The sequence below is a fragment of the Hydra viridissima genome, unplaced genomic scaffold (assembly GCF_058129835.1).
Source record: "Hydra viridissima isolate aposymbiotic clone 2 unplaced genomic scaffold, HvirCarnegie_v1 scaffold_10, whole genome shotgun sequence".
Taxonomy (NCBI): domain Eukaryota; kingdom Metazoa; phylum Cnidaria; class Hydrozoa; order Anthoathecata; family Hydridae; genus Hydra; species Hydra viridissima.
The window spans coordinates 9929346-9950309 of NW_028324309.1; the positions used below are offsets into that span (position 1 = coordinate 9929346).

Sequence of the window (20964 nt, forward strand, 5' to 3'; positions counted from 1 at the left end):
GTTTTTTTTTTTTTTTACGATTGTATTATTTGTACCCAGTTTTCTTAAAGTAAATAAAATGAGCTGAATGGAAGTTTCTTTTCCTTGACAGTTCTTTATTCTTAAACTTCTGGAGTCGATCCCGGAAATGGGCGTTTTTCATGGAAAACAACAGTTTATTAGCGTAATGATTTTTTTTTTTTCTACTGAAGCTTCGAATTAATCAGCTGCTTTTGGTTGAAAAGTTTACAAACTCAGCATTAAAGATTTTTTATTTAAGAAACTTTTTGTGTTCCATATGAAAAATGGTTAACAAAACTGAAATTAACCAAGTTGGTGAGATTGAATATTACGTCACGTTAACGGTGTTTAGTATTCTAACTGCGTTGGGTTTGTTTGTAAATGCATACATTGTGTACATTTACGTCTTTAAAAACACAGTTAGAACAATGTTTTGCAGATTTCTGCTGCATTTATCTTTAATTAATATAGGGCAATACATCGGAATAATACCATACCTGGTTGTTGATTTGCATCGAGTTCCTTTCTACAGCAAGTACTTAGAAAGTTTTGTTTGCAGCGTTTGTGATGGTCACAGCAGTATGCTTGTTTTTTCGATGGCTTCTTGTTTGTTATTAACTGCCATGTCCATTCTGAGATGTGAATCAATGATCACCCCGTTTCGAAGATTAATAAACGAGTTAAATTTAAACAAAATATTTTTTTTTACGTGGTTGTTTGGGTGCATTTCTTTTATTCCTTATATGTTGTCGTACAAATTGAACCGCGAAGTTGGTATCTGCAATCGTAGCTGGATCATCAGTGAATCATTTGGTTTTGCATACATGACAATTATATACATAAGTGGAATGTTAATTCCTCTTTCGGTTATGATTGTAGCATGCTTTGCCAGCTATTTCAAATTACGCACCAAACAATTTAATTGCAAATCACTACCCAGCATCCGACAACAAGTTCTTTTTCGGCTTATTACTTTAGTTGCAGTTTTTTGTGCAACTTGGTTTCCATATTCTATTTATTGGTTAATGATGTTCACGATTTTCGCCAAAAACGATAACGAAAAGCAGTTTAAACGAGTAAAACTCCTACGTTACGTTTTAATACCAAGTTTGATTGGTGGTGTTGTTGGACCAGTCTCAAATGTTCTCTACTGGCACCCGTTTCAAAGTCACATAAAAAATATCATGTGTTTTAGAAGTTCAAAAACCCCATTACCACCAAAAAAAGAACTAAGCTTTAACAGTGAGAATACTAAACTCACGTTGGAAGTCGCAAATGCTGGTGAAAGTGTAAATAACTTTTTGTAAAAAACTTGTGCCAATTTTTTTAACTGTAAAACGTTTTGAATGTATAAAATAAAGAACACTGATTTCATTAAACAGCGAATTCAAAATTATTTCCGATATTCAAAGAGAAAATTTTTTGCGTATTTACACAAAACAAATTTGCATAAAATACATTTTTATATTAGGATTACAAATTTTAAATCCTCAGGAAATATAAACTGCTATTTTACGTAAAGTATGAAACAGCCGATCCATCAGATGGACCCACAATTGCATTAAAAGTAAAACACTCGCACCATTAAGATTTATAGCCGCTTTCGTACTAATAAATAGAAACTTAATTGTAACTACACTGATAAAATGATAATAGCTCAATTAGTAAGGGAAAGTGACAATTCTGTAATTATTTTATGCTTTACAAACAAGTCAAGACCAGAGACAAATGTTAATCAAAAGAGAACTGGTAAAACCTGTTTCAGAGAACCATGACTAAGCGGTCGAAAAAAATTATCAAACTAATATGAAGATAAATTCGACTGTCTAGAACAGCACCTGACTTAAGAAATGTCTGGGGATACATAAAAAAAGAAGGATTTAGAAATTCTAGAGAGTTTCCTAAAACTTTTTGAGAAAATCTAACAGATCTTTTTTAGATTTTTTAGTGAAAATTTAGCAGAATTTTTGGAAATCTCTGATAAGGGAGTTTTAGAGAGAAAAGTGATTTTGAAAGAAGAGATAAAAGAAGTAAAAGGATACTTTCAAAGAAAAGAGAAAACTTTTAAAAAAGAGAACAGTTCTAATGTTGATAATATAGATGGACATAAGTTCCAAAGATGATAAGAGAGTGTTTTTGAGTGGCATTTGATTATATATTATCTGTATTTGTAAATATTAAAAGAATATTTTTGAGTTAAACATTAGAGAATATTTATTAAGTAAAGTTTTAGTAAGACGAGAAAGACCATTAGTAAATATCATTACCATTTATATTTCCATTAAGGAATTATTATATTGTTTTTAATTGTAACCACACACGCCCAAACAACACTGTGGGTAACCCAACAACCCCATCACCCAAACAAAACAATTATTTAAAAATTTTTTCTGTATGTTGAAACGTTTAACTATTTGGCGTGGTCATCGATTAAATGTTTATTATAAATAGGAAAATAAAAAATGTTTATTAAAAATAGGAAAATAAAAAATGTTTATTTAAAATAGGAAGTAAAACTGCAAGGAATTTAGATCACAGTGATTTTGTATCAAAAGTTTTTTAAAAGTTTTTATCACGACAGAAAGAAATACGGGAAAAATTTTCTTGAAAAATTTTAACAAAGCTTTTTATTTATTGTTTTTTTTCTAGATATATCTATGATGTTCACGATTTTCGCCAAAAACGATAACGAAAAGCAGTTTAAACGAGTAAAACTCCTACGTTATGTTTTAATACTATAACTTTATAAAAACACAACTTTGTAAAGAAACTACCTTATTTAGCCATCAGGAATGTCTATCAAATACATACCAAACTTGCATTTCAAACCCGGCAAACATAAGACGTCTTAAGACCGTCTTATTCAGGTCTTTAAATGGTCTTGTCTTCGATTGACGTCTTCAAGATGTCTTTAAGACGTCTTTTAAAAGACTGTATGGTCGAGAAACATTGCGCGTCTTCGTAAGACGTCTTCAAGACGTCTTTTAAAAGACTGTTGCGTCGTGTAAAATTGCGCGTCTTCGTAAGACGTCTTGAAGACGTCTTTTAAAAGACTGTATCTTAGTGAAAAATCGCTCGTCTTCGTAAGACGCCCTAGAGACGTCTTTTAAAAGACTGTATCTTAGTGAAAAATCGCTCGTCTTCGTAAGACGCCTTAGAGACGTCTTTTAAAAGACTGTATCGTAGTGAAAAATCGCTCGTCTTCGTAAGACGCCTTAAAGACGTCTTTATTTTTCGAATAATTCTACCAAACAAAAAGACGTCTTTTAGTCGTCTTAAAGACGTCTTTAAAAAGACTTTCGGCGTGAATAAACTTAGGGTGGAATGCAAGAACCGAACTTGAGTCAAGTTCGACTTGAAATCTCAAGTTCGACTTTGTCAAGTCAGACTTGAAAAATTGACTTGAGCGAATGCGTAAACGAGACTTGAAAATTTCAAGTTCGTGCTTGAGAAAGTCGAACTTGAAAAATAGTCGAGGCGTTGAATTTAGGGCGTTTATCGGAAAATGCACTTCGCAACCAATAGCGGTAATGGATTTTTTTTACGGGAAAAACCTTTTACTGAAACAAATTCCGTGTAATGATATTTGTATAATATACGATTAAATAAAAAGTTAATAACAGTAAAAAAAAAAAAGTTCTTGCTATGTATTTTTCATCAGAAAAATAAATTCATCTTGGCACTTTCAGTTCCAAATCCTAAGTTGTTGGTAAACAACGGTTGGTCATATGTACCACTTAAGTGATCAAGACAATTTCTCTTGATTTCTCCATTTTAACAGATTCCATTTGAATTAAAATACATGCAAATGTTCTAGAAAATGCAGAATCTTATTTTGACGCTTTTTGGGGATGATACTATACTACAATGTATTTTTATTTATCTTTTTACTAATACTTTAATGAAAATAATGGTTTTTTTTTAAAAAAATACTGAGAAAATTACTTTAAACAAAATTAGTTTTCTCAATACTAATACTACATAATACTATGTGTGTGTGTGTGTGTGTGTGTGTGTATATATATATATATATATATATATATATATATATATATATATATATATATATATATATATATATATATATATATATATATATATATATATATATACCTACACATATATATACCATTAACATATGTAAGTATACCATTTACATATGTAAGTCAATAGAGATCACATATGGAGACAGGTCTTCTGAAATTATTGGGCCACTTATAGAAACAGAAAAGAAAACTTTTAAAAACCATTGATAGCATCTTGCTCATTAACACATGAAAAAGAACAAAGTTTAACGTTAAACAAAAATCTCTTAATAAAAAAAAATACAAAAAAGCAATATAATGAAATTCATGATCTTGATAAAGAACTAATGCAAAAACAAATAGAAATAGATGATATAAAAAAAAACTCTCTCCAGAAAAAGCAACAATACAAACAAAACTGTGTGAAAATTTTCACAGTTAAAATTTTCACAAAGTTTTAAAAAAGCAACACAACAGAATTATTCTATGTGAGGATTATTATTTTCTAACAATATCAGATCCAAATTGTTTTTGGAATGTTTGAATTTATCACTTTATTTTTTATTAAAATTGTTTTTTTCATATATAATACTATTTTGAAATATAAAATGTAATTCTTTTGAAATAATATGTAGTATAAATATTTGAAAATAATGTTTTTGTTATTAGACCCTTTATCCATTATCAGACACAAATTTTTTTTAAAAAAAATAAGTCTGAAATTTGACTTTTGCTTTGTTTCTGCAAAAATATCTTTAGTGAATGCTTTAGCACCACATTCTTCATTGCTATTTTGTATTTCATTGCCTCCACAATAATCATTTTGTAGAAGGGCAATGTTGGGAAGCACAAAACAGGATATTATTATAGCTATGGAATTTTGCAGTTTTGTTCCTAAGGGAATGTTAAGACAAGGGTATTGTTTTTTTTTGATATACCAAAACAATATTCAACAACAACATTCAACATGTGTGTACTTCTCAAGTTGTAATTGTATCTGATTTCATTTTCATTTTTGGGTTAGAAAAAGGTGTCATTAAATATTGTTTATAAGGATAGCCAGAATCACCTGAAACATGAACATGTTGGCGAGCTTCTAAAACTTCTTTAATAGCTGAGTTAGCAAAAACAAATGAATCCTGAACAATTCCAGGCCATTGAACACAAGCAGATAAAATTTCATATGAAGCACCTGTAATGACCTGGCAATTCAAAAAAAAAATCCCTTTTTGTTTCGATAAATTTCTGCGCTTTCTCCACAAGGAATTATTATAGGAATATGTGTTCATTAATTGCTTCTATACATCCTGGGAATCCTTGAATTTGGTAAAATCTAAATAATGGTTGATAAATATAAATATTTTCTTTATCTAAGAAAAGTTTGAAGTTTGTATGAAATAGCAAAATCAGATATCCATGAAAACTTATAAGCACTTTTGCTAAATTATCAAAGAATCAGCTTCTGTTGGAAACTTTATGTACTGATATCTTTTGTTAGCCATTTGAATTGAAATGTTCTAAACCACTGGACAAACAGTTGAGTTTCAGCTCTTCCAAATCTCCTATTATTCTCTAAAAGAGTTTATTTATTGTTATAAGCATTTGTTGGTATAAAATGTTGTTATTTAAAAACGTAATGTAAAATCTACAATAAGAAGGTGCCATTTTCTGATACCGTTTCTTGAATATCTACTCACTTGGAATGAACCAGTAGCATAAAACCGAAATGCAATAGCCAGTTGTTGTACAGTTGAAAGAGGGCACCCTCGATTGTTAACATTGTTGTTAACAATGTCATTAGCTAATATTAAAAAGTTTTTTTTGGAAAATCTGTAGCACCTTTTAAATTCTATACCGTGGTAAACTTCTAAAGGATTAGCTCTGTCAATAATAAACCTTGGTATGTGACTTGGCATATTTTCTCTTCTTCTTCTTCTAAAATTCAGCTCATACCGATTCATTTTTGAACATTTTAAAAAAAGTTTTTTTTAATACTTCATGTAATTGTAACTACTTCTCATGAACTCTCTTTTACACGTATCACTTCTTTGTATAACTGCAACTATTTATTACTAAATGGAATTTACTTTTATACTGTATCACAAAAATGTGCCTTAATCAACAGCCTTTTATAATGCTAGGATGTTCGACATTTCAAAAAGCTAATAAACATTTCTAATGGCATCAAAATATGACATGTTGAATCATTACATACGAGTTACAGGATGTTTTAAAAGACACACGTTTTCGCAATGTTAATTTTCAGTTTTCTGTAATGAATTCATTAAAAAATATACTTTCACAATGTAACCTTCTAAATTAATTAGGTGAATATGCCCAAGTAACTACTTTTGCTTGTTAAAAACTCATTTTCATACTTGCAAAGGTTGTAATAAGTTATATAGTAATAGTAAAGTTTTGTTACGCATCAGCAAAATGATAATGGCGGTCTGTTTTTTTTTCAAGTTTGGTTTCAAGATTGGTCTGGAGCAGACTTGAAAAAATGACTTGAAAATTCAAATATTCTCGTTTTTCAAGTCTGACTTCAGTTCAAGTTCGCTTCTTGCATTCCGTTCAAGTCAGACTTGAGATTTGAAGTCTGACTTGAAATTTCAAGTCGGGTTCTTGCATTCGGAAGGAATTTTTGCTCTCTCAAGTCTGGTTTGAAGTCAGACTTGAAAACGGTCTATTTTTAGCGGTTTTCAAGTCTGACTTGAGTTGAAGTTCGCTTTGTGCATTCGCTCAAGTCGCACTTTATGTTTGAAGTTCGACTTCAAATTTGAAGTTCGGTTCTTGCATTCCACCCTTAGTGTCTTTTAAAGATGTGAAATTTTTCATAAAAAGTTTTATCTCGACCAATATTAATTCTCTAAATCATTATTCTAGAAAAAGGTTTTACATAGGTATCATTATGGAAACTGAAAATAGAATAAAGCGTCGTCGCTTGAATAAAAGTATGTTGAATTTTATAATGACATTTGAAGATGAAGATATTAATGATAGTACATCGAATTTGAATCCTGATTTTAATGCTTCTCAGGCTGAGCCTGAAAATCCTTGTAAAGCCCTAAATAATGTTTTTAAAGAAGAAAACAATAAGTCTTTGAGTTGTAATTATGAGAATTTTGAATGTTTTAATGCAGCACCACTTTTGACAACAGAAACATTATCAGAAGATTTAGCAATGTGGTCTTCGAAAAGCAAAATTTCTCAAAACCAATTAAACGAGCTTTTGAGTATTCTTAAAAAACATGGTCATTCAGAGTTACCAAAAGATGCAAGAACGCTTTTAAAACCCTCTAAAGTTGTTACAGTAGATAGGAAGTGTGGTGGAACTTATGCTTACTTTACTATTGCTGATGGCATAAATAATTTTTTGAATTTGAAAAATGATTCTCAATGTACTGGGTTATCAATTACTATTAATGTTGATGGGCTACCTCTTTTCAAATCTTCTAATCTTCAATTATGGCCAATACTTGGTCTTATAGAGAACTATATTTTTATCATTGCACTTTTCTGTGGTGATGGTAAACCAGACTGCTTGGATGGTTTTCTTAATGATTCTCTCAAAGAATCTTTATTGTTAAGTGGTGAAGGTTTATACTATAATGATAAAAAAATTGATGTTACACTTAAAGCATTCATATGTGATGCACCTTCTCGCTCTTTTCTTAAATGTATACAAAGTCATACAGGATATTACTCCTGTGAACGATGCCAAGTTAAAGGATTTTATGAAGAGCATAGAGTGGTTTATATTGATAACAACGCATCAACTCCAAGATTAACTGAAGAGTTTAATTCCTTTTTGTACACTGATCATCAGAAATCTCTTACTCCTTTAGCTCAACTTAAAATATCTTGTGTTTCTGATTTTATTTTGGATTGCATGCACATGGTTTGTCTTGGTGTAGTAAGACGTATACTTACTTTTTTAAAGTCTGGTCCAAAACATTGTAGACTTTCAAATGGCCAAATAAAAAAAATATCTGATAATCTGTTAAGCTTACGTGGTATGATGCCATCTGAATTTGCTCGACAACCACGTTCCCTTTTAGAGTTAGATCAGTGGAAAGCAACAGAGTTCAGACAATTTATCTTATACACTGGTCCCTTAGTTTTAAAGGGTGTTGTTAGCAAAGAAATTTATAATCATTTTCTAACATTGCATGTTGCAATGGTAATTCTCTTAAATGAAGACAGTGAATTTAGGAAACATTATCTTGCTTTTGCTAGAGAACTCATTAATTATTTTGTTATCAACTCAAAACATTTATATACAAATTCATTCTGTGTTTACAATGTTCACTGCTTACTTCATATTTGTGATGATGTTGTTAAATTTGATTGTTCACTAAATGACATATCTTGTTTTCCCTTCGAAAATTATATGCAGACATTAAAGAAAGCAGTAAAAAACTCAAAGAGTCCTGTTTTTCAAATAGCCAAGCAATATCAAAGTATACAATCTATGTTAAATACAAAATCTCGAAAACTAAAAGTTTCAGTGAAGCTGAATAATTCATGTTTTTACATAGGAGAAAATCAATTTTGTTTTGTTGATGAGAAATTATCATCTGGATTTTTTAAGTGTAGAATATTTAGACTTGATTTACAAAATGATTTATATACACAACCTATTCAGTCTAAAATCTTTCAAATTTTCTTCATACCAAGTATTGATGAAATTGGAGTTAAGTTTGTTGAGTTAAAAATGGAAAATCTTTGCCGAAAGGTTGTTGTTCTACCTTGGAAGGGAGGTCTTGCATGCTTTCCTTTATTGCATGAAATAGAACATTAATTGAAAGGTTTTTAAGTTCAAATTTCTTTTGATTAAATATTTTATATTTATTATGTTTAATTAATTTGCATCTTGTATCCAAAGTTATATATATATATATATATATATATATATATATATATATATATATATATATATATATATATATATATATATATATAATGATTTATTTTTAACTTTATTTTTCCATTTTATTTGTTTTTTACAGTTAATATTTTTGTATAAAAAGATAATTTTTAATTGAAATTATCTATAAAAAAATAAATATAAAAAAAAAGTTAAATTATCAACAAAAACCTAATAATAAGTTGGAATAACAGAAATAAGTAGCAATAACAAAAGACAACTGTCTTTTAATTTAAAAAACTTATAAAGGAATGAAAAGGAACAAAAAAAATCATTAGGTTAATAATTATGGTGATAATGACAAGGAAGAGCACTAATTTGTCTGAAAAAACAGACAAATAAAACGAAAAAAGGAATTAAAAACAGCGTTAAAATAACTGTGTGGGCAGTTTAAATAAATCTGTTTAATATTTTAAATATTTAAGATATTTTACTTCATCACTAACTATTAAAGGTAGTTTTAATAAATAATCTAAATAATAAAGAAATGAAACAATTTTATAAAAAATTAAATCTCTTAGATAATTTTTTTTTTAATTTTACTTTTTTAGCTCTTTAACTTTATTTCTTTTATTTGTTCATTTACTGAATTTTACTTAAAAAGTGGTTTTTTTAAATTTCAAAAAATGATAAATAATTGCATTTAAATACATTTTTAAATAAAGCAAAGATAATTTCAATTAAAGATTATCTTTTTAAACAAAAATATAAACTGTAAAAAACAAATAAAATGGAAAAATAAAGTTAAAAATAAAGTTATATATATGTATATATATATATATATATATATATATATATATATATATATATATATATATATAATAACATTATTATAACATTGTTTCATTTCTTTATTATTTAGATTATTTATTAAAACTACCTTTAATAGTTAGTGATGAAGTAAAATATCTTAAATATTTAAAATATTAAACAGATTTATTTAAACTGCCCACACAGTTATTTTAACGCTGTTTTTAATTCCTTTTTTTGTTTTATTTGTCTGTTTTTTCAGACAAATTAGTGCTCTTCCTTGTCATTATCACCATAATTATTAACCTAATGATTTTTTTTGTTCCTTTTCATTCCTTTATAAGTTTTTTAAATTAAAAGACAGTTGTCTTTTGTTATTGCTACTTATTTCTGTTATTCCAACTTAATATAAGACTTTTGTTGATATTTTAAATTTTTTATTTTTTTTTTCATGATTTAGTTTTACACCATGATTTGGGCAAGAGCTGTTTGGATAGAGAACTTTGAGGAAATAGAAGATGTTGTTCCTAGAAGGTGGATAGATACTGATAAAAAAATATTATTCTGGCCTGCAGGTGTATCTTATCATAGAGCTGTTAAAGATGAATTGGATGTGGATGAGACATGGGACAAATATAAACTTGTTAAAATCAAATTTGAGAGTGGTATGAAATATTTTATAAGAGCTATATATATATATATATATATATATATATATATATATATATATATATATATATATATATATATATATATATATATATATTATAGCTCTTATAAATCCAATATAAACATCAAATATTTTGCCACCATGTATGTGCTGGCAAAATATCTGATTTTATATTGGATTTATAAAAGTTTTGATTCTTTTAGATAATATGGAAGAACTAAAAGAATATTGTTACACCACAGCAACAGAGGAAGAAGATGAAATTGATATTTGTGTTTCCAAAGATACCTTTAAAGTGAAAAGTAATGTTAATGGTATAATTACATTTAATTATATTTATGTTAATTATTTATTTTTATTTGTTTAATGTCAAATCTATATTGTAAATTAATGTTTGTATAAATACTAAAAGAAAAATAAATAAAACTATTATGTTTTAGAGTTACTTGACTTTCCTTTGCCTCCGCCAGTTTTTAAATCTGTGTTGAAAAAACCATTAAAAAGATCTTTTGACTCTAATTTGTCATCTGGATCTACTTCCAAACAATCTAATCTGTGTTCTGGTACATTTTGTCTCTTAATTTTCAATTTTTTCAAAATTAGAATTTATATATTTTTAATCTACACTATTACTGAATTCCTATTTTTAGCTGAAACTTCTTTACCTCTACATTCAACTACAGAGGAACAATCACCTTCATATTCTGGTGCACTATGTATGTATTATTTTTGATATTTCTACTATATTTTTTGTTCATTAAAGTTAGAACATTCTTTTATTGTTCACTTTATCTTTGCCTCACTTATTTTTACCTTCACAATCAACTAAAATGGAACAATCAAATTTTATATATATATATATTTTTATAGACTCTAAACTAAAATATAGTAAGTTCCATCTCCTCTTACCCATCAACTTTTGTGGTCTCGAGGAGCTAAAGCCTGAAATAAGAAAAAAATGTATTAATAATAAAGAAGTACCAAAAGTTTTTAAAAAAGATTTGTTGCAGATTAAAAAAGTAACTTTTTATTATTTATATATATAATTTTTTTTTTGCTTTAGTTATACCTCATACATCAGAACCAAACAAAAAGCTTCAGAAAACAGACATACAAGAAAAAACCATGATTCAAGCGCTTGGATCTGAGAAGTTACTTAAAAATAAGTTTCCTATGGAAGTTGGAAGTAAGCTTTTTAACATTTACTTGATTTTTTTATTTGGAGTAAGTAAAATGTGGAGAGTTTGTTCTCACATTTGGATTTTTTTTAGGTATAAGAATAATACTTGTAAACAATTTTGAAAATGTATTAATAAATGTTTTGCATTTTGTATATTTCTTTTTTCATTTTCTTCATATAATTTAGAATACCAACACATGATGTTCAAGATGGTTTCAAAGGTTCTTGAAAACCAGGAGCTTATTTTAGCTATAAACAAACAATCCAATAGTAATTTTGCAATCAAGAAATTAGACACTATTGCAGAGTATGAGGATTTTATCAAAAGTTTAGAGGATGATTGTGTTCGACTTGATTTGGTAAATCTTTATCCATATGTAAATCTTTATAATCCATATAAATTAAAAGTGAAAATAGTTATTTTTTTATAATTATTTTGCCAAACTTTTATTTAGGTTAAACAGCTCAGTTTTTTAGGTGCAGAAGATTTTAAACAACTGACAAGATTGGTCATGAATAGGTTTTTTTATTACATTTTCCATAGGAATCATTTTTCGTATTTGTGGTAAATATATTTTTCATGTATAGTAATTATGGAAATCAATAATTATAAATTGTTTAATATTTTTCATAAATTTTATCATTTATTTGATATGTTTTTAAGATTATTTACAAATAACCTGTTGACACAGTTCAACTTAAAAGGTTCTGGTGGAAAGATTGGTTTGTTATCAACTAAACTGTATGACTTAATAGAAGGTAATCTAAAATAGGTTTAAATTATTCAACTTTTAATTTAGTTAAAAATCTATGTTAAGTTAAATTTATTTCCAATATATTTGATAAATATATCCTACATGATTAATTTGATTTTTAGAAGTTATAAAAAGAAGATTTGAAAAGGTTTCAAATGCTGAAATTAAACAGCAAATTGGACGGTATTGTAAAAATGCTCCTTCACGGCAAAAAACAAAATAAAAAAATATTCTTTTTTATTGTTATATATTGTATATATTATTATATGTTGTATAAATTGTTAAATAGAAAGATACTTGGTAACAATCCAACTAACTGTATTATATGTACCTTTTTAAATTATTTGCGTTGTTTTTTTTTTTTTAATAATTTTCTTTTTCTTCTTTAATAATGTTTCCAAAAAACAAAGTAAGAACTTGAACTTGCTCAATAGTGTTTTTAATGTTGTTAATACAATAGGTAATCGCAACCTAAATATACCATTAATACTACACAGTTTTCTTAAAACATAATTAAATAAATCTTTAGGCCGTCTTAAGTAAGACGCCTTTAAACAATCTTAAGCAAGGCGTCTTTGCGATGGACAACACACTAAAAAAACTAACGGCATTATAACAGCATTTATGTACGCAGATTCTATAATGCCGTTATTAATGCTGTTATATTCACGGATCCAAAGATATAATTGGAGACCAAACAATTTTGGCGTTATAATGGTGTTATATTTGCTGTTATATTATGCTGTTATGTTATGGTGTTATATTTAAAGATTTTTGCTGTTATTTTTACTGATAGTTTTGCATTTATACTTGCTGTTATATTTAATGTCACACACGTGACAGCAAATATATCAGCAAAATATCACTGCAATGCTGCCACATTTTGGCATATTTAAATAAGATGTTTTGAAACTGCCAAATTAGTTTCTAAAGCGTTAGCACGAGCTGATAAAAGTAAAAAGTAAATAAAAATGAAAGCAATTAAAGTTAATTTTAAAGAAAATGCTGAAATAGTTATTGCCAGTAATTTTTTAGAATTTTGTGCATCTGGTAGGTATATTTTATTTTATTTAGACTAAAAATTTTATCATTTTAATTCACCGTATCATTAACGATTTTTAATTTAAATTGAAAATTATCATTAGAAAATGCTCATGCATCTTAATATAACTAAATAACATGCTAATTTTATATTATATGTTATGTTAAATTTTGATTCGAAATAATTTTATAGGAAAGCACTAGGAAACTTTACTTGCTTTTATAATAACATGTTAACATGTTATTATAAAGTCAAATGTCCTAATCGTAGTATCATCTCAAATCAAAATCTAAAAATACTTTGTTACTTTTTTCAAACTGTTAAAATAAAATTATAGCACCAAAAAATTTGTCACTCCTTTTTTAGTATGATAATTTGAATTAGTAGATATGTAAAAGACAATTTTCAATAATATCAAGTTATATTTACACTATTTTATGTTTTAGCTCGTGAAACCTTTAATTTGCCCATGATTGAAGAAATCAAGTGGAACGGTTGTAAAGTAACTGCTAGTAGTTTTGCTGCTCTTCTCAATGAACAAAATTTAGAGCTTACGATTCAAGCTCCACAACTTGTTGATATTTCCAACACTCAACAAGTTGGTCTTTTATCTAATTTAAATAAAACTGACACAGCTCAATCATCACCATTATGCCAATTTTCATCCATTTTAAATGATTATGTAGATTTTGTGGTACCATCAAAGAATATAAATCTGATTTCTGAAAAACAATATATGGCTGAAGAATGTAGTGTAAATGTTGTTCAGCCTCCAGTGAGACAACTATCTTCATCAGATCTGAAAACACCACGAAAGGTAATAAACTATAACTGTTCTGTTTGTTATTGTAAAACTACAACTTATAGTTTTATGCTTCATCACTTAAAACTGCATGGCAACCAAGCAGCCGTTTTTTGTGAAATTTGTTTGTCAAATTTTAAAAGTCTTTCAGGATTCCTGAAACATTCCAAAAAATGTTCCATTAACCAGGTCAATACCTGTACTACTGAAAATGAAGTAGAAAACGAGTTTGTGGTTGAAATTGGTACTACAAAAATTAACGAAGATTATTTAGGAGCTTTGGCATTACATTTACAAGGAAAGCACAGATGTGCTCAAAATGTTTTAAACATAATTTTCAGTAATTTAAAGGAAATGCTTTCTGTATTGAATGTTGACATAGAGGCTTTAAAAGCAACTTGTGATAAACTGTCAACACAATATTTACGGGAAAAGTATTACAAGAATTATTTACAGATTCCAACCGCAAAAGTGATTGCTCTGAATAACCAAGGTTGTTTTATTCCTTTCATTGAAATATTGTCTTTCCTATTACAATCTCAAGAAATTAGTAACTTTACAGCAGTGAATGGGGACACAAACCACATGAAAATTGGAATATATTGTGATGACCTTGGAATAACAAATCCTTTAGGAAAGGCGCGTAAAAAGCAAAAAATGTTTGTATTTTACTTTCAAATTTTAAATATCCCTTCATTGTATCGCGGTAGAATGTCTACTATCTTTCCGTTAATTTTTACTTTAACTAAATGGGTAAAAGATAAAAATTTTTACAGTAATCTTTTCAGTGATTTTATTTCTTCGATAAGCCAGCTGAAAAATGGAATGGTAATTAAAGTTAAGGGTGTTCCCAAAAAAATTACAGTTGAAGTAGTATACTTCTCAGGAGACTCTCTTTCTGCAAATGCAATTGGAGGTTTTAAAGAAGGTTTTAGTGAAAAGACATTGCGTTGTTGCAGAAGTTGTAACTCAACCAGACAACAAATGAAAGATTTTTCTAACCATGAAGAATGCAGTATTTGCAATGCTCCTGAACATATGATACGTTTAAATGAACTAAACTCTGGTTTAAGCAAAGCTGATAAGTTAAAATGGTCCAAATACTACGGCGTTGTTTCAAAAAGGTATACTGTCAAACATTCCAGGATTTGATGTGACAAAACAGCTTTTATTTGATCCTATGCATGATTTGTTAGAAGGTCTCATTCCACTTCAGTTAGAGTTATTTTTGTTGTACGCCATTCAGAACAATTTTTTTACTTTGCAAGAAATAAATGATTGGCTGCAGCGGTTTAGCTATGGTAATGGTATTGAAAAGCCTAATATGATTCATTCCTCAATAAAGATTCATGGTAGTTTTGGCAGTGGCCAAACATTGACCCTTTCTCGTGTGATATCATTTTTTGTCTTAGAACGCATGGGTCAAACAGATGTTCATTTCATTTGTTTGTCAAAAATTATTCAGGTGCTTCAGCTGTGCTTGTCTCCTGTTGTTACCCCCCTTTTTTTATCTGATTTAAAAGCGTTAATTCAAGATCATCATTGCTTATTTTTGTATTTGTATCCTGATAAATTCATTCCGAAGTTACACTTTCTTATTCACTACCCTGCTCAAGCTGAACGGTTTGGGGCTCTACAGGAACATATGTGTATGGCTTATGAAAGAAAACATCAGGTTGTGAAGAATTTTCGACACTTTAATTTCAAGAACATTCCCTTTTCAGCATGTAAAATGATGGTTGTTAATACCACAAGCAATTTTTTTAATGCAGCTGGAGAAAGACGTGGTGATGTATATGGACAAGTGGACGAGTTGAAGTTCAAAAAAGGCTCTATTATTTCTGCTAAAGTAAATGGCATAATTTACAAGATTAATGATATCATTTCATGCCTACATGAAGAAAAGTTGATATTCTACAAAATCCTTTCAATATCATCAGAAAATGACAAGCGTGCTTTTAAATGCTCTAAACTTATAGTACAAGCGCACTCAGCATATTTGATATGTTGTGAATCTTCTGAACAAGTTCTTATTTATCCAGATACTTTGATATTTCCTTGGTGCGTCATACAATATTCTAATTCTTCAAGTTCTGTGAATGGCAGAATCAGTATTTTTCCTTTAGCAGTGCCAAATCTAAGTTTTTTTAATATATGTTTATAAGTTTATATTTTAAAGTACATAATAAAAATTTGTTAATTTTATTATATTTTTTATTTTTACAGCAGAAACACATTTAAAATGTGAAAATATTGTTTGAATAAAGATTCAAAGGAAATTCAGATTTTAACATATATTATATCCTTTTTTGTATGTTCAGAAAATTTGGTTTGAAATACTGAAATCTATTGTATAACTCTTGCATTTTATTTTATTTTTTGGCTATTAAACTTTCATAAATGTTGGCATTTTGACATGACACGACAACACAATAAATATGTTGCAATAAAAATCACAAATAATGTTCTTAAAAAGATATGAACATTTTCTAACATGATTCTTTTATACACAATATAAATAGTTGTGACATTTAATTACAAATTATATAAAATTTATATTAAAAAATTTATCTAAACCTTATTGTAAACAATGTAATATTATTTAATGTATGTTGCTTATAATAAGCTCTGATTTTTAATATGCCACCATGAAACACCCTAAATTCTAAGTCTCAAAAACCATTTAAACAATCGCCCCACTATGATTTAGCTAATATATCACACACTTTGCTGTAATATTTATTATGTCAAACATTTTATTGTGTTAATGTTTTTTCAGATTTCAACAGTTCCTTTTGATTCAGATGAAGTTGCTCACCTGAGGACTTTTTTTAGTACATCATCTTTGAACTTCTTAAACAATGTCTCAACAAATGATATTTTGAAAAAGGAGTTAAAAAGTAGCATTCTTCAGTATTGTCATGTTGCCCTTCCTTCAGACAATGATGCATGGGTTCGGAGAGAGTTTTTTTCTAAACTTAAGTCAACACTTCGTTTTAATTTTCCAAACTGCTTGGAACACTGGGTAAGAATTGTTTTAAAAATTATTTACAATCTCATGGCACTGCTATATTTTTTTAGGTGTGTTTATGACACATACATGTTTTGTTGCTGTTGTATGAAATAAGTATTTGTTTATGTACCCTTAAATGATATAGTTTTGAAAAATAAATTCTCCTAGGATTCACTTCTAACCCAGGTATCAAACATAATTAGGCAACAACGTTGGTCTAAAAGTCATCCAAATGGAAAAGCAATTAGACAATTTCAACAGGTTTCAAAACCTAAAAAGTCTCCATATATTATGGATTCAATATCCACAGCTGAACCAGTACTTTCAGAAGATCAGCTTCTTCTTGAAGTTGAGGTTATATTTTTAATTTATTTATTATGCTAACTTAATTGGAACAGCAATATGATAATCAATACTTGAAATATTTTACTGAATTAGTAAATATTATATAATTAGTAACTATTATATAGTTTTTTTTACTAATTAATACTTTTTCACAATCAAAAATACTTTAAAAAATTGTTTAATGTATAATATATCAAGTAATTTTATAACATGTGTTATACCCACCTTAGCACCATGCGCCATATCATGTTATTTTAAACGATTTTATGATAAACAATTTTTGGTTGGTTAATTGATTATGTGCACCATTGCTTATTTTTGAATTTACAATATTTTTATTTTTATATTTTTTAGAATGAAATAACAAAAACAAAACCATCTATCAATGTTCTTGCAATTTTGAATAGAAATCTTTTTAAACCAAAAATATATGAAAAACTCCCGCTTCGATTGTCACTGGCTCCATGTTTAATAATTGCTGAGTTTAAGCGCCTTTACCCACAGTATAGTTTTATTGAAGAAGCATGTACAATTTTTGTTAATAAAGCATTTGCAGGATCTTCGAATCACCTTGAAAGTTTGCTTGATTTACAATGTAAAATAGGTTCAAAAAAAGCAAAGGATGTCTTGTTTAAGAAATCTGAAGTAAGTAAAATGAAATATTTTATGAATTCTGTTTAATGATTTCAAATAATGAATTTATGAAAATGTCTACATTATTTTTGTGTTAAATAATCTACTTAATGTAGAATTTATTTGTTTATTACAAATATTTATTTGGGAATAATATTTGCATAAATATTTATTTCATTTCAGTATAAACTTATTATAAAAGAAATTAAAATAATTATACAATACCTTAATTAAAATGCAAAAATAGATTAAAAGCTGAAAGAATAAAATTCATGAAATAGTAGCTGAAAAAATTAAAATGAAATCTGGTGTTATAAGAAAAGATTTTATAAATTTTAATCTGTTACAACGAAATCTTTTAAACTATTTGGAAAATACCTATTAAATTATATTTGTAGAAATTTTTATAATTAAAGTTTGAATATATTTCATTAAGTCTGACGATCTGCTCGATGAGTTGAAGATACCTGCAAAGTATGGTCCGCAAGTGCTTTATAACGCAACACAATATGGCGTTCGTAGTAGATCAGGATGCGAAATGATCAACACAGATATACGGACGATTAAAGAAGTTTTATGCGTTATTGTTTGCATTTACTACTTGTTAGACCTCTCTTATCCGTCTTCTTTTTCACAACTAATGGGCCTTTTCCAAGAAATGTTACTAAATGAATGTTTCGAAAAAAAATCAAAGAAGACTTACTCTTATATTACATGTATAAACAGTTAACTTTTTTTAATTAAGTAATTCTTTAAATTTTTTATAAAATATTTCATTTTATATTTAACTTTTTTATGCCTAACGATTAAGGGATATAAAGCTTTTTTTTGAAATTACAAAAATAATAAACTGATTTTATAAATTTTTGATAATTGACACGTCATTAAAAATATGACACCTAATCCTTGGTTTAAGCGGTTACTTAAAATAAACAGATTTATTAGAAGTTCATTGATCTAAAATTATTTTTACAAGGAATATTTATGGTGTCTTTTTTACAATTATATCAAAATGTCATTGGATATATTAAAAATATTTTATAAGATATATATTATGCCTTACTAGTAATAATTGCATTGAAAGAACTCATATTGTTTAATAGATCAAATAACTGCTATTAATTATATTATATATAGATAATGTATTAATGATTAGTTTTTTATCTTACTTGCAAGTAATTTTTTTACACGCTTTGTTTTTATCCATGGATAAAGACAAAACGTGTAAAAAAATATATAACGGCATATTATGCCGTTAGCTTGGTTTTTGAATATAACACCAAATATAACGCCATTGGATAACGATATAACAGCATTTTGCTGTTATTTATATTTAAATAACAGCATTTTACTGTTATTTTTGCTGTTATTTATAAAAATATAACAACATAAGTGAAAAAAAAAACAGCATAATAACACCATAACAATACAAGATAACGCCATTAATGCTGTTATATCGTGTCCCAATGCTGTTATATTTTTGTTAAATGTAACAGCATAATTTTTTAGTGTGAATGTAGACCTTTTTAAGACATCTTTAAGACGTCTTCCTCGATCTTTATAAGACGTCTTTAAGACAACTAAAAGACGTCTTTTGTGTGCTGGTTATATTCAGTAAACCGTCTTGAATAAAGCGTCTTTAATCCGTCTTAGACAAGACGTTTTTAAGCTGTCTTCAGTAAGAGGTCTTTAAACAGTCTTGAGTAAGACGTCTTTTCGACGGACAACGTAGACCTTTTTAAGACATCTTTAAGACGTCTTCCTCGATCTTGAAAAGACGTCTTAAAGACGACTAAAAGACGTCTTTTTGTTTGCTGGGAAATTTCTATCGTAAACTTTACAATTAAATGTCTAATCACTTTTTTCTGTACTACATAATTTCGTTTTCCATCCAATAGGACATTGATTATAAGAATACATATTCATAGTGCAATTCATCTTTAAAAAATAAAGGAAAAAACTTTTTGTTAAATATTAGGCATTGTAAATATCAGTTAAATCACAAACATAAAACTACATTTAAAACGAAGCTATTTAAAACGAAGCTTCGTTTAGACTGATTATTTTCTTCATCTTCAGTGTTTCAATAATTTTTTTTCGTTTGCAACTTCCCTCACTTGTTCTGGTTCATAAAGTAATTTTATGCTTGATATTAGAGATGATGGGATGCTGGTTCCATCACTGAGATTCTCCTTAAAAAGGAACCATTTTTCAACAAATGGAGTTGAGCTGTAATAATTATCTTTGATGAAAGACAATGAGCTGCTTATTCAGGAGCTATATTAATTCTTTCGCTAGCAATTAAGGGTCTGCGTATCGTTTCATTTCCATATGGTTATCATTCCGATATGATATTGGAAAAAAAAAATCATCGGAACGACAAGACTTCCGGTATATACTAAGATTTAAACTAACTACAATACCGGTTAAAATTCTTATATAAATTAAGTCGTAATCATTCCGATGACACTTTATTTTCCCGATATCATATCGGTATGATAACGATATTGAAATGAAACGATACCCAGACCCTTACTAGCAATGACTCGACCTGCCTTTGAAAATGGTCTTTCAGATAACGTAGGTAATCCAAAGAACCCTTGTAAAGTTTGTGCTAAAAGTGATAGCTTGTATGCATGTATTTTCCACTAAGCTTATTGATCATTCAACTTGTCAGCTACAGGCATTGCAAAATAGCGAATAAATTCCACTAACAAAGGGGGGAAAAACTCATTAGTGTCACCAATCCGATCTTTTTAGTTGATGGTATTTTCAACGTTAAATGGTAGAGTAGATTTGCTCCAAGACGGTATTTTCAA

At 27.9% G+C, this 20964-nt stretch overlaps 2 protein-coding genes and 2 pseudogenes across 8 annotated transcripts; all 4 read left to right on the forward strand.

Annotated features, from left to right (window-relative positions):
- The first annotated feature begins 69 nt into the window (after nt 1-69).
- Nucleotides 70-1379, forward strand: LOC145182118 (uncharacterized). Of its 2 annotated transcripts, none has more exons than XR_016456208.1 (2): nt 70-163; nt 472-596. XR_016456208.1 is itself a non-coding variant. In XM_080057390.2 (2 exons), the coding sequence occupies exons 1-2, from the start codon at nt 285-287 to the stop codon at nt 1305-1307; spliced, it is 867 nt and encodes a 288-aa protein (XP_079913516.2). In that variant the 5' UTR covers nt 170-284; the 3' UTR covers nt 1308-1379. The 2 variants fall into 2 exon arrangements, 1 of the variants encoding a protein (XP_079913516.2); XM_080057390.2 differs by lacking the exon at nt 70-163 and adding an exon at nt 170-315 and having other exon boundaries at nt 472-1379.
- A 5177-nt stretch (nt 1380-6556) lies between these two features.
- Nucleotides 6557-12622, forward strand: LOC145193921 (uncharacterized). Of its 5 annotated transcripts, none has more exons than XM_090099999.1 (10): nt 6578-8836; nt 10166-10370; nt 10579-10689; nt 10816-10938; nt 11026-11091; nt 11439-11561; nt 11742-11914; nt 12011-12075; nt 12220-12314; nt 12433-12622. In XM_090099999.1, the coding sequence occupies exons 2-10, from the start codon at nt 10175-10177 to the stop codon at nt 12531-12533; spliced, it is 1053 nt and encodes a 350-aa protein (XP_089956125.1). In that variant the 5' UTR covers nt 6578-8836; nt 10166-10174; the 3' UTR covers nt 12534-12622. The 5 variants fall into 5 exon arrangements, 4 of the variants coding, with proteins under 4 accessions (XP_089956125.1, XP_089956127.1, XP_089956126.1 ...); XM_090100000.1 differs by having other exon boundaries at nt 6955-6979; XM_090100002.1 differs by having other exon boundaries at nt 8556-8836; nt 10166-10239.
- Nucleotides 12623-12736: 114 nt separating this feature from the next.
- Nucleotides 12737-19425, forward strand: LOC149883079 (uncharacterized; annotated as a pseudogene). Its single transcript, XR_016456304.1, has 6 exons — nt 12737-13360; nt 13799-14169; nt 16934-17179; nt 17336-17521; nt 17867-18157; nt 18582-19425. The product of XR_016456304.1 is annotated as an uncharacterized LOC149883079 (transcript).
- On the forward strand, nt 14176-15898 carry LOC149883080 (uncharacterized; annotated as a pseudogene).
- Nucleotides 19426-20964: the final 1539 nt, after the last annotated feature.

What these genes read in the sequence shown, in the direction of transcription:
- LOC145182118 (XM_080057390.2), top strand. Translation starts at nt 285, where the DNA reads ATGGTTAACAAAACTGAAATTAACCAAGTTG. An exon ending in AACTGAAATTAACCAAGTTG is followed by an intron (nt 316 to 471) that starts GTGAGATTGAAT and finishes TAATTAATATAG; the next exon opens with GGCAATACATCGGAATAATA.
- LOC145193921 (XM_090099999.1), top strand. Translation starts at nt 10,175, where the DNA reads ATGATTTGGGCAAGAGCTGTTTGGATAGAGAACTTTGAGGAAATAGAA. An exon ending in ACAATCTAATCTGTGTTCTG is followed by an intron (nt 10,939 to 11,025) that starts GTACATTTTGTC and finishes TCCTATTTTTAG; the next exon opens with CTGAAACTTCTTTACCTCTA. An exon ending in ATTGTGTTCGACTTGATTTG is followed by an intron (nt 11,915 to 12,010) that starts GTAAATCTTTAT and finishes ACTTTTATTTAG; the next exon opens with GTTAAACAGCTCAGTTTTTT.